The 12963-nt window shown below is 49.5% G+C and overlaps 2 protein-coding genes across 2 annotated transcripts; both read left to right on the top strand.

Annotated features, from left to right (window-relative positions):
- The first annotated feature begins 239 nt into the window (after nucleotides 1–239).
- CNPY4 (canopy FGF signaling regulator 4) lies at nucleotides 240–4582 on the top strand. The gene is made up of 6 exons (XM_058569173.1): nucleotides 240–430; nucleotides 2381–2507; nucleotides 2606–2702; nucleotides 2933–3055; nucleotides 3573–3690; nucleotides 3783–4582. Exons 1-6 carry the CDS (start codon nucleotides 316–318, stop codon nucleotides 3932–3934), a joined length of 732 nt encoding a protein of 243 aa, XP_058425156.1. The 5' UTR covers nucleotides 240–315; the 3' UTR covers nucleotides 3935–4582.
- Nucleotides 4583–4658: 76 nt separating this feature from the next.
- On the top strand, nucleotides 4659–6385 carry MBLAC1 (metallo-beta-lactamase domain containing 1). The gene is made up of 2 exons (XM_058569172.1): nucleotides 4659–4967; nucleotides 5249–6385. Exon 2 carries the CDS (start codon nucleotides 5266–5268, stop codon nucleotides 6076–6078), a length of 813 nt encoding a protein of 270 aa, XP_058425155.1. The 5' UTR covers nucleotides 4659–4967; nucleotides 5249–5265; the 3' UTR covers nucleotides 6079–6385.
- The last annotated feature ends 6578 nt before the right edge of the window (nucleotides 6386–12963 follow it).

Below are 12963 nucleotides of genomic sequence, written 5' to 3'. Positions count from 1 at the left end.
GCTCACGGTATGAAATGATATAAAAAACACTGTTTCTGTGTCTACATGTAAGGAGCACACTCTCCTGCTGCAATTACTTCAGTTTATTCCTTCACCACCCAGCGGCCAGGACCTTCCGGAGCCGCCACCACATCGAGGCGGGGAAGCCCGGAGCGTAGTGAGGCCCCACCCCCTTTCGGGCCAGCACTGCGCGTGCGCCTCCCCTGCCAGGCTGGATTTAAGTTGCCGCCGACCGACTCGCGATTTAAAGGGCCCGCTGCCTTCCCGAAGTTGGTTAGACGACAAGGGGTGGTTGGTTGTGCACAGCACTTTGTCATGGGACCTGTGCGGCTGGGAATATTGCTTTTCATTTTGGCTGTGTACGTTGCTTGGGCTGGGACGCCGAAAGAGGAGGACGATGACACAGAACGCTTGCCCAGCAAATGCGAAGGTATCAAAAGGGAGTAGCCTCTGTTCGCATCCCTCTGCCCCACCTCCTTCGTCTAGGCCGAGCCAAATGGACCGTGATGGCTGGGTCACTCGACCTCCTTAAAGGCCTGAGGGAGGTTCTGGTGGAGGTTGGCGGAATTCGAATGGGGTCAAGGGAAGGAACCCATAGCGCTACCCCCAAACTATGGCACTACAATTGCCATGAGACATCCAGGGGGAGCCCGTTTTTCCTTGTTGGCTTGGGCCCCAATGGTTTGTGGGAATTGTAATTAAGGGACTATCTGCCCAGGACTGCCCACTCTACTGAGCATCTTGAGTGCCTCTGTGTGTTTGTGTTTCCCCCATACCACTAGACCTAAATCTGGAGAGCCTGCAGGAACAGCGTGTAAGGCTCGTACCTTGTGGATAGCCTCTGCTCCACCCCGGCAGAGACGCTCCCAAATTACAGGCCCCACGTCCTCCTGAGGGGATTTGGGGGTGAGTAAATCAGCCCTTGATGCTCATAAATGAAAGAGGAGGCCACACTACTGGGAGAGGTTCCCCATACGTGTGAGGCTTTGCAGAGGGTGTGTACTATATGGCTTTTACAGCGAGCAGCATCTTCTGTGGCTGCCTCACGTGGGTTGCCCAGCTGGGAGGGGACACTTCAGAGTTGGGCCATTCAATGCCCTGGCTCCCTAGTTTGTTGCCTTCCTGACTTTAATTTCTTCCTTGGATTCTTTTTCCCTTCACCTCGCTCCACAGTGCGTTTCACTATCAGTGTTCCTCATGACTTGGTCCTAATCTCTCCTCTCCTTTCACTTGTGTCCCCACTCTTCTCCCCCCGACCGCTGCCAGTTTTTCTAAACACAGACCCAGTCAGTCCTTGCTTTAACCCCTCTGCAGGCCTCCTGCTGTGGTCAGAATATAGCCAACGTTTTTGGCATAGCATACATCTCTTTGTTGTATGGCCCCCACCTTTCTTACATTTCCATACCCCACCCCCATCCCCAAAGAGTCCAGGCCTCAGCCACAGTGAACTTCTCACGGTCACCAAGCCTGCCCTATCCTCTCGCACCTCTGTGCCTTTACAGGTTGTTTTTCCCTTTGCCTGGAATGACCCTCTCCGTTCTGTATTTGGTGCTTCATGACTCAGTTTAAATGTCACCTCCTTTGGAAGCCTTCTTCCTTTTCTATCACCTCCCACTATGTTATAAGACCTTGGAGGGAAGGAGAATCCCTGGGTCTCCCAGGTCCTAGCCTAGTGCTTAGTGCCTGGCACATTTTAGGCACTTTTGTTACTTGCCCCTGTGTTTAGTTTGCTTGGCCCTTCTGTATGGGCCACTCTCTTTTCTTGGGAGTCACTGTGCCAGGACACGTGCTAGGTGCTGGAAAGACAGTGGTGGAACAGATGCAATGCTCACCCTTAAGGAAATCACAGGCTAGTAGGAAGTCAATAAATGACCATTGAATGAATTTTGCATTTCCTAGTGAGACTAAGTCTCTTGGTTTTAACCCCTAGTGTAGGGTCTATCACACCATATTGTCATCATGTTTTTCTCTGTCCCCAACTACATGGCAGTGTCCCTTGGATAAGGATCATGGGTCTTACTGCTCTCTGTATTGTTATTGTGCATCCAGAAGGAGGTCAATAAATGACTGCAGAACAACAGAAGACACTTATATACTGCTCACTATGTGCCAGGCACTATGCTAGGAGCTTCACACAGATTGACTTATTTAATTCTCACCACACCCCTATGAGGGAGGTACTATTATTATCTCCATTTTAGAGGTGAAGAAACCAAGGCACGGCAGGATTGTCAGCTACTAAGTGGCTGAGTCAGGATTCCAACTCAGTCAGGCTGGCTCCAGTCTGCACTTAGAACCATCATTCTCTGCTGCCTTTGCTCAGCTGCAGAATGAGTCGCTGGTATGTTTGTTTGTCTTTCACATCCTCTTGGACATCTAGTGTGTAAGTTGCTGAGCCTGGAGCTACAGGAAGAGCTGGGTCGCACTGGCCGATCTCGAGAGATGCTGGAGCTGGGGCAGGTGCTGGACACAGGCAAGAGGAAGAGACACATCCCCTACAGCATTTCGTGAGTCCTTCTTGTGTTCCTCCACCTTCCAACCCCTGAAGGAGCCCTGGGAGCTCCCACAGCATCCGGGGACATCTTTGTTTCCCCTCTTTCCACAGAGAGACAAGGCTAGAAGAGGCCTTGGAGAACTTATGTGAGCGGATTCTGGACTACAGTGTTCATGCTGAGCGCAAGGGCTCACTGAGATATGCCAAGGTCAGACTCTTCCCCAAGGCAGGATCTCACTTCTCAAAAACAACACTTGTATCCCCTCGCGCCCATCTTCCCCCAGCTCTGGAGTATCCTCTCCCCATTGTAGACTCCCTCATCTTACCTTCATGGAACTCCCCCCTGAGTCTCCGCTAGTCAACAAAACTGATATGGTGGAATGGGGAAGGAAGAGGCGGGGCAGTGGGCGGGGCTCATCCCAAATTCCCATCTCTCAGGGGCAGAGTCAGACCATGGCAACGCTGAAAGGCCTGGTGCAGAAAGGGGTGAAGGTGGATCTGGGGATCCCTCTGGAGCTGTGGGACGAGCCCAGCGTGGAGGTCACATTCCTTAAGAAGCAGGTAGGAGGGATACTAGCACTGCCCAGGGAGGAGAGAAGGGAACCTGGGAGGGGAGCTAGATCCTAGGGAGGTCCACTTCTAAGCAGGGAGAGGCGGCAGAGTGAAGACTCTGCCATCGGTTGAAGTGGGCCCAGGAGCATATCAAGAAGTAATAATGGAGGCTAATAATATGCACTGTCACTTACTGAGCAGATACTATGTGCCAGATTCGGGGCCACATACTTTGCAGCTGCTGCCTCATTTTACTCTCACAACAACCTGACGTGGGAGGTACTATTACCATTTTTCATTTTACAGGCAAGGAGCTGAGACTCAGAGTTTAATAACCTACTTGGCAGAGTAGGTGCTGGTGAATGTTTGTTGAATGAATGAGGATCACACATCTAGTAAGCCAAGTTTAACCTCCTGGCTACCTGCCTCTCCAAGGTGGGGTTGGGAGACAGGGAGTGAAGTGCAGAGAGGAGGGTTTCCAAAACCCAGCAGAGCAGATACCCTTCTGACCCTTCCATTTGACCAGTGTGAGACGATGCTGGAGGAGTTTGAAGATGTTGTGGGAGACTGGTACTTCCATCATCAGGAGCAGCCCCTACAGCATTTTCTCTGTGAAGGTCATGTGCTCCCAGCTACTGAAACTGGTAAGTGTGTGAGCTGGTTCCTTTCCTGCCAGACTACACCCTCCACTACCCCCAGGCCCAATATCTAAATTGTTTTCTATCATCCAACTTAGCATGTCTCCAGGAAACTTGGACTGGAAAGGAGAAGATCACAGATGGGCAAGAGAAGACAGAAGGGGAAGAGGAGCAAGATCAGGAGGAGGAGGAAGAGGAGGACATGACCAGCACACCAGGCCACCCCAAGCACGACCCAGAGGATCTTTGACTCTTGCCTTTGAGCCCCCAGGCTGGGGCAGCAGTCACAGAGAAGAACCCTCTGAAATCTGAGCTCTCCCTGCCCCACAGCTTTAAGTGTGTGTGTATGTGTGAGTGACCCCACCCCAGAGCTTGTAGCTGTTCTCTCCCATCTGGTGTCAGGCAGGATCTTGGTGGTGCAGCATGGCATGGCTATAAGGAGAAACAGCGGAGCAGTAGGTGGAAGCCCTGCCCCAACAGATGAGCCCTCTGCCTGCCATCTAGCTCCTTAATTGTCAGGTGTGTGTGGTGACAGTATTGAAGGCTTTCCCCTTTAAATATCTCTACTACCCCCCACCCCACCCAGAGGTCAGCGAAGGCATAGGGGTTGTGGGCCTTGGGAAAGTCACTTTGCCCCTCAGGGGCTCTGTCTTTTAGATCTTCACAAGGAAGAAGCCAGAAGGGACATTCTCTACGACTTAGATCCACTGCCTGCGTCCAGGAGGCTACATGGCCACAAACTGAACGAGAAGGGACACTGGATGGGGATGGGGTGATGTTGATAAGTTAGGTGGGGTAGATACTTGGTCTACTTCATATTAATTTCACCGAGGGCCCACCACATAATTTCACAGGTGCCAAATTTTCTATATCGCTAGTAAATTGTTTTTTAATATCACCTGGGCCCGAAGTATGAACTGCTGTGCATTCATCATAGCTGGCAGATATGGCAGCGCCCTGAGAATAGGGCCGTTGGCCGCCGTCCTATTAGAAGCTAATGGTGCTTTGTAATTTTCAGCCCAAGGAGGCTGGCAGGGACCACCCAGCTGAGAACTGTAGTATTTAGGGTGTCAGAGCAGCCCGTCTGCGCATGCTGGAGAATGCGCCGGAATTAAAATTCAAAGGGCGGTGTCATCTCGGCCGCCATACTTGGGCTTACGGGAGCTCGCAGAGGACAAAATGCCACGCGTTTTCCCGATTTCTAGTCTTTCCTGAGTGAGGCAAGACCTAAGAGAGGCGATAAAACTACATCCAAGGTGGAGAGCGGCTCCGGTTAGAGTGAGGTATAAATGAAAAGGACAGCCTCTGGAGGGTGGTGGGTGAGGACCCACTACGCGAGAGGAGCGGGGCGGGGGCCAAAGACGATGAGGGACCGGCGGATTCACGCCGAAGGGAAGGTTGGGCGATACCATTTTCGGAAGGGGGGCGAGAGCGATACCACCATAAGGGTGCGGGTGAGGGGTGGCGAAGAACTGTTTGGAATGTTGCCACTTGGCGGGGCCGAGCGTGTGTGGGAATCCAGAGGGAGTGGACAGTCGCCCACAGCCCCCCTTTCTTTCCCCAGCCCGTCCCTCTCCTGCCATGAGCAGTCTAGTGCGGACCGAGCGGCTGCGTGGGGAGCCCCCTCTGTTGGTGCCTGGTGATCCCTACTCCGTTGTGGTTCTGCTGCAGGGCTACGCGGAGCCCGAGGGGGGCGACGCAGTGCGCGCCGACGGCTCCGTGACCCTTGTCCTGCCCCAGGCCTGGGGCCCGGCCTCCAGCCACAGGGAGTCCCTGTCCGAGGACGGCGAGGCGAAGACTTTCCTGGAAGAGGCGGCCCGTGGCCCCATCCTCGTGGACACCGGAGGCCCCTGGGCTCGGGAGGCGCTTCTGGGGGCCCTGGCGGGGCAGGGCGTGGCCCCCGGAGACGTGACTCTGGTGGTGGGGACCCACGGACACTCCGATCACATCGGGAACCTGGGGCTGTTTCCCGCGGCGGCTCTGCTGGTCTCGCACGACTTCTGCCTCCCCGGGGGCCGCTACCTTCTCCACGGGCTGGGCGAGGAGCGGCCCTTGCGGCTGGGCCCAGGGCTTGAGGTGTGGGCCACGCCGGGCCATGGCGGGCAGCGGGACGTGAGCGTGGTGGTGGCAGGCACGGCCCTGGGCACCGTGGTGGTGGTGGGCGATGTGTTTGAACACGAAGGGGACGAGGACTCGTGGCAGGCGCTGAGCGAGGACCCAGTGGCACAGGAGCGGAGCCGGAAGAGGGTCCTAGGCACCGCCGACGTGGTTGTGCCTGGTCACGGAGCTCCTTTTAGGGTGGTCAGGGAAGCCTCGCAGCCAGAGACAAAGGATCTGGGGAACAGCCGGCAGGATTCCGTGGTTGGAGACAAGGAACCCACAGTGCACCAATAAGCCCTGGGAGAGACTGGACTCCTGTCAGGGAAGCCCCTCAGCCAAGGACTTGACGTCCAGGACATGCAGAGGACCTGGTCAGCCAGTCAGAGGAGTCAAGGTGCTCACTTCCAGCTCTTCTAGGAGGCCGGCTTTCCAGCGAGGACACAGGGCTCTTGCCACTGCTGTCACCAATATCCCTGCTTCTGCAACCAAACTAGCATCAAGGACTGGCTCAACTGTGTGCCACCTCTCGGGGCTTCATTAGTAAAATGGGAGAGTGTTCTTGGGAGGGTCGTCCAAAATAAAAATAGGAAACTGCATCATACTGCGCTAATGTAAATGTGAAGCGTTAATAGCGATAATCATGCAAATGTAATCACCAACTGCAACACTGCAATGAGAACACTTTGGCCAATTGCCTATTTCTTGTAGGATGCCCCTTGCTGAGATAAGGTTAACACCTTAGGCATCTGACTTCATTCATTCATTCATTCAATGAATATTTAACACCTGCCATGTCTCCAGCACTGCTCTGGGTCATGGGGATAGAACAGTGAGCAAGCTAGGGAAACTCCTGTGCCTCATGGAGATTACACAGACAAGTAAACAGCCACAATAATAGTAGTAAACCAAATAATTAGAGGTTGTGGTTAGAGATATGAAAAAAAAAGCAGGGTGAGAAGGGGAGAGAGTGCTGGGGTGGAAGAGTGGTCTGGAAAAAGAGTTGATGTTGTTTGATCAGAGAACTGAATGAGAAGAAAGCAGGCCATATGAGGATCTGGGAGGGGGCATTCCAGGCATAGGAACAGCGGGTATAAAGGCCCTGAGGCAGGACTGCTTGACCTGCTTGAGCTGAGAGAAGTCCGTGGGGTTGGACTGCAGATCCCCAGGGAAGAGTGGCAATAAATGAGGCTGCAGAGTTAGGCAGGGCCATCATGTAGGGCCTCATGGACTGTGGTGGGGGTTTTGGATTTATACCGAGAAGCCTTTGGCTTTTGAGCAGGCTAATGACCTGGTGTCATTTATGTTTTAAAATAATCATTCGTTCTGAGTGGAGAAGTGGTTGGAGTGGGGCAAGAATAGAATCGGCTGGACTAGTAGGAAGCTATTGCAATCTTCCAGGTGAGAGAAGTTGATGGTACCTACCCTTATCCCAGAAGTCCTATTATGGCTGTGGCCTCTTCCCTGCTGTGTCTCAGACCCCAGGCCCTCCATCCACACAACCCCAGGACTCACAGAAGCGCTCAGGTGTGGCAGACAAAGGAGAGGAGGAAGTCCACCTTGTTGTGGACCATGAGTCGTCCTGGGTGGATGTTGTCAGGCAGGGCCAGACTGCAGGCATTTCCCAGGCATCCACAAAGGCCATGCAGAGTTCAGCAAAGGCAGCTCAGAGGAGCTGGTTCATCTACAGGATGAACCAGTCGCAGCCATACATGGACTCGTAGCCCGCACTGGCCAGTTTGATGACCACAAGAATGCAGGTTCCCGGGCCAGCAGTGCAGCCACGGTTGCCTGGATCCCTGTCAGTCGTTCCACAAAGAGGGAAGGTGGTGAAGTGGGCGCCCAGGCCCAGCACCACCACGGGGTGGGGGCCCCTGGCCAGGCTCCCAGCTCCTGGGCCACAGAGTGCAGGGAGGCCACTGGGGTGTGGAGGGAGCGCAGGGGCCAGTTGTGGGCCCGCCAGTGCAGCACGATGCCCTGAGTGGTCTCCATGGCCATCAGGAGCCCTGTATGATATGTGACATGTAGATCTTCCAGCTTCAGGGCTGTGGGGAGGATGAGAGAGGTGGGGGCAGGGGTTATTTAGAACTATGCACTCTCAACTTGTACAAAAAAAATTCCAGTCTCGATTTACTTTCCAGAGCATAGGTCTTCTGCCCATGACTCAGGCCTGGTCATCCAGAGCAACACGTCTCTTTGGCCACATTGATTGTCTCCAGGGTAGATGGGTCACCTAAGTTGGTCCAGTTTTGGTAATCTTAGGGTTTTTGCTGGAGCTGGTGGAAAAAAGTCTAGTTTTTTCCTGCAAGACTGACTCTTGCCACCTTGTTGGAAGAGCCCGCTGCTGCTGGGCCACCAAACGGAGACTGAGAATGAAGCTAAACAGTAGGGGGCAGAAGTGAGCAGTTAAGAAAAACAGACCTGATGACCAGCTTGAGCCCTGAAAGCAAGGTCCACTACTTAACTCTTGAGTCACCTGGGCCAATTAACTCCTTTCCTGCCTAAGCTTCTTTGACTGTGTTTTCACTCACAACAAGAGGAGTCCTGAATGGATACAAACACTGGTGGAAATGATCCGTTAGAGCAAGGCAGGGAGGATGGTGTGGAGAAGGGTTGATATCAGGGAAAGCAGTGCTTAAGATTTTAGAAGGTTAGGCTCAGAGTGATTGTCCTCTTAGAAGTTTCTTTCAAGCTTCTTTGTTGAGCAAACTCTTAGGGAAACTTGAGCTATATGATTAGATTCCTCTACTCATAAATATTCAACGGCTCTGCATTGCCTGTAGAATAACCCAGACTTGCTCGCCCAGTCCTCTTCAAGGCAAACTCTCCACTCCAGTTTGGCTGGACTGCCTGCTGCTCCTTCCAGGCATGCCCACGTGCACCTTCAGATACTCCCACCACTGCCAAACCCTGGAGTCCCCCATCATGTGGATGACATGGCCAGCCAGGCAGCCCAGGGTGCTGTCAACAGTGGAGGAGGAGCGGCCAGAGCAGGACAGCACCACACATCTCAGTGATAGAAGCCAGAAAGTTTTGGGACCAGGAGCTCAGGGCTGCATGGGAGCCATGGGGACAGGGCTATAGGCAAGGGAAAAATGGAACCGGCTAAATTAGTAAAGAGAGCTAACGTTTTTTGAGTGTTTACTCTGTGCCAGGTGCATGTACTATAACCATCCTCTTATACTAGACGGGGAAATTAAGCGAAGTGAGTTGGTAAGTGTCAGAGCAAGCACGAGAATGCAGGCTTCCAGACTCCACTGCTCATCCCTCAACCACTCCAGCTAATCCCAGTTAGGGACATAACCCTCCAGGTGGGCTAGCCTCCACCCCTAACTATCCCAGATGCACTCACTCAAGCCGCTTCTTCTCTTGGCTGCCATCTGGCTGTGGGTCAGAAAGGCCCCGAAGGAGAGCTTTGTCTGTCACATTCCTAGCGAGACAAATGTCTATGACAAGAATGAAGACATGGTGAGAGGCTGAAAGCTTGAGTTCAGGTGGGAGAATGTTATTCATAATTTTAACTATGCCTATTTCCAAAAAGGATTCCAAGTGGCTACCATAGATATATGTATACAATATGGTATAATTAAAAGAGAGATTAGAAATAGTAGAAGGCGAAGATAATTTTTTTCAGGAACTTGCCAATTTTACCAGGACACTTCCTGAAACTGAACATTACATTTGGCCCTAGACTTCCCAGCAATACACACACACAAACCGTGTTTTATAGTTTTCCCTTTCTAGTAATAGGAAACATATGAGCTTGTTTAGAGAGAAATTTTTTCTTGAGTTTACATTCTAAAAGGATCAAGGAGTGGATGAAAACCCAGACAAAAGGAAAATGACAGGAAATATCCAGACAGTTATGAATGTGCTTTAGAAGTTGTCGAATGAATGGGGTGTCAATTAGCTTTTATTGTATAAAAAACCACCCCCAAACCTAGTGGCTTAAAACCACAAACATTTATCATTTCTTACAATTCTGTGGTTCATCTGGACTGCCTTGGCTGGGGCTGAATGGGCTATGATGGCCTCCCCATGCATCAGGAACCTCAGCTGGAACTGATGAAATGCCTAGGGGCTCTCTGCACACAGTTTCTCAACATGTGACAGGCTAGCTCGGGCTGGTTCACATGGTGGCAGAAGTGTTTCCAGCGCCAGGGGCGCTGCAAAGCCACTTGAGGTCTAGGCTCAGAAATTGCACAGTATCCCTTACACCGCATTCTGTTGGTTAAAGCAAGTCATAAGGCCGGTCCAGATTCAGGGATGAGGAAAGAGCCTCCAGCTCCTGGTAGAGCTGCAAAGAATTGGTGGCCATTTTTGCAGTTGCAATCTACACAGTGGGTGTGTGCATGAATTGGTGATGCTAAAAGTTCACCATCTTCAGTTTTAGGTAGGTCTTAAATGCAATCTTTTTTTTTGTTTTTGTGAGGAAGATCAGCCCTGAGCTAACATCCATACTAATCCTCCTCTTTTTGCTGAGGAAGACCAGCTCTGAGCTAACATCTATTGCCAATCCTCCTCCTTTTTTTTCTCCCCAAAGCCCCAGTAGATAGTTGTATGTCATAGTTGCACATCTTTCTAGTTGCTGTATGTGGGACGCGGCCTCAGCATGGCCGGAGAAGCAGTGCGTCCGTGCACGCCTGGGATCCGAACCTGGGCCGCCAGTAGCGGAGCACGCACACTCAACCGCTAAGCCACGGGGCTGGCCCCTCAAATGCAATCTTTTTATGCTTTCTCCCGTTCCCTAAAGCAGTCCTGTCAATCACACCGCACCATTCCTTCCTCACTCCCAGAAGGGGGCAGTGCTTCTGACTTCACAGAGAGCGCAAATACCCTTGCCCCAGCTATCTCTGCTTCAAGACACCTTATCAGAAAATTCGTCAGCATCTGGACCCAGGCTCACATCCAGAAGAGGAGCAGTCCCCTCCTCTCTGACCAGACATTTCCTTTATATCCTTGCTGACTCCTCTTCATCATTTTCCATTCACTGTCTTCCTCAGTTGGGCTCCCACCCTGACCACACCACTGAAGGGACTCTGGATGAAGTTGCTCATGAACGTTGTAATTGCCAATTCCAAAGGACACTTAGTGCTCATTTTACTTGACTGCCCAGCAACACTTGACATTCCTTCTTGAAACTTGCACGCCCCCTTGGCTTCCTTGACCACACACTGCTCTGTTCTCCACTTTACTCACTGCCCACTTCCCACTCAGTGTCCTTTGAGGGATCCTCTTTCTCCTCATGCGCCTAAATAGTCTAAAAAAAATTTTTTTGTTAAATATTAATTGGTCACCAGAGCATCTCTAAAATAAAAGGTACAAAGAACAACAATGCAGCAAACACCAGTGTACTCACCACCCAGTTTAAGAAAAACACACTGTCATTACTTTGAAGTCTCCTTTATGTTTTTCTCTCATCCTATTCCTTTCCTGACCCCTCAGAGGCAACCACTATCTTGAATGGGGTGTTTATTTTTTCCTTGAATTCTTTTGTAGTCTTACCAAATATATTTGCATTTCTACACAAGGATTGTTATTGTATGTTTTTGAACTTTATATAAATGAAATCATATTGTAAATATTCTTCTACAACTTGCTTTTTTTTCACTCAATATTATAATCCTGAGATTTACTCATTTATTGTGGGTAGCTGTAATTCATTCACTTTCACATGTGTAGTGTTCAATTTTATGAATAATGACATAGCGTTGGGCAAACTGGATATCCACATGCAAAAGATTACAATTGGACCCTTGTACGGTACACAAAAATTGGATTAAACTCGAAATGGATTAAAGTCTTAAATGTAAGACCTGAAACTGTAAAACTCCTAGAAGAAAACATAGGGAAAAAGCTCCTTGACATTGATATTGGTCGTGATTTTTTGGATATGACACCAAAAGCAAAAATAAACAAGTGGGATTACATCAAATGCATTTAAAGATATTAAAAATATTTTTGTCATTTAAAAAATTTTTGGAGTTGTTGAGGTATAATTTGCATACTGTAAAATTTACTCTTTTTAGTTAAATTAAAAAGACTCTTTTTAGTGTCTTTTTAATAACTTGGAGAATGCAATTAAAGGAGTACTTACAGGAAATTTTATAGCATTAATGCTTCAATTTGAAAAGAAAAAAGGCTGAAATTGACTGAGCTATATCTCTACTTCAAAAAGTTAGAATAAAAGAGCAACATAATCCACAGAAAGTAGAAAGAAGTAAATAATAAAGATAAAATGAGCAATTTCATAGAAAACAAAGATAAAATAGAAAGGACAGACAAAGCCAAATTGTGGCTCTTTGAAAAGACTCAGTTATCAAACTTCTGACAAGGTTTATCAAGTAAAAAAGAGAGAAGCAGGAACAACACTAAGATACCACCTCACGCCTGTTAGAATGGCTATAATCACCAAGACAAAAAACAACAAATGTTGGAGAGGATGTGGAGAAACAGGAACCCTCATACACAGCTGGTGGGAATGCAAATTGGTGCAGCCTCTATGGAAAACGGTATGGAGATTCCTCAAAGAATTAAAAATAGAGATGCCCTATGATCCAGCTATCCCACTACTGGGAATCTATCCAACGCACCTGAAATCAACAATCCAAAGAGGCTTATGCACCCCTATGTTCATTGCAGCATTATTCACCATAGCCAAGAAGTGGAAGCAACCTAAGTGTCCCTCGACTGACGATTGGATTAAGAAAATGTGGTATATATATACAATGGAATACTACTCAGTCATAAAAAAAGACAAAATCGTCCCATTTGCAACAACATGGATGGGCCTGGAGCATATTATGTTAAGTGAAATAAGCCAGAAAGAGAAAGACAAACACTGTATGATCTCACTCATATGTGGAATATAAACCAACACATGGACAGAGAAAACTGGACTGTGGTTACCAGGGCAGTGGGGGTGGGCACAAGGGGTGAAGGGAGTCATATATGTGGTGATGGACAAACAAAAATGTACAACCCAAAATTTCACAATGTTAGAAACCATTAAAACATCAATTAAAAAAAAAAAAAAAGAGAGAAGCAGGAGTGGGCCAATGTCAGAACTGAAAAAGGAGACACAACTGTGGCTGGTGCAGATACGAACAAGATAACATGTCAGTGGCAATAAATTTCAGTATTTAAACAAAATAGACAAATTTCTAGATAGCTGTGCCAAAA

Source organism: Diceros bicornis, chromosome 26 (assembly GCF_020826845.1).
Source record: "Diceros bicornis minor isolate mBicDic1 chromosome 26, mDicBic1.mat.cur, whole genome shotgun sequence".
Classification (NCBI taxonomy): domain Eukaryota; kingdom Metazoa; phylum Chordata; class Mammalia; order Perissodactyla; family Rhinocerotidae; genus Diceros; species Diceros bicornis.
This window is presented reverse-complemented; position numbering and strand designations above follow the sequence as displayed.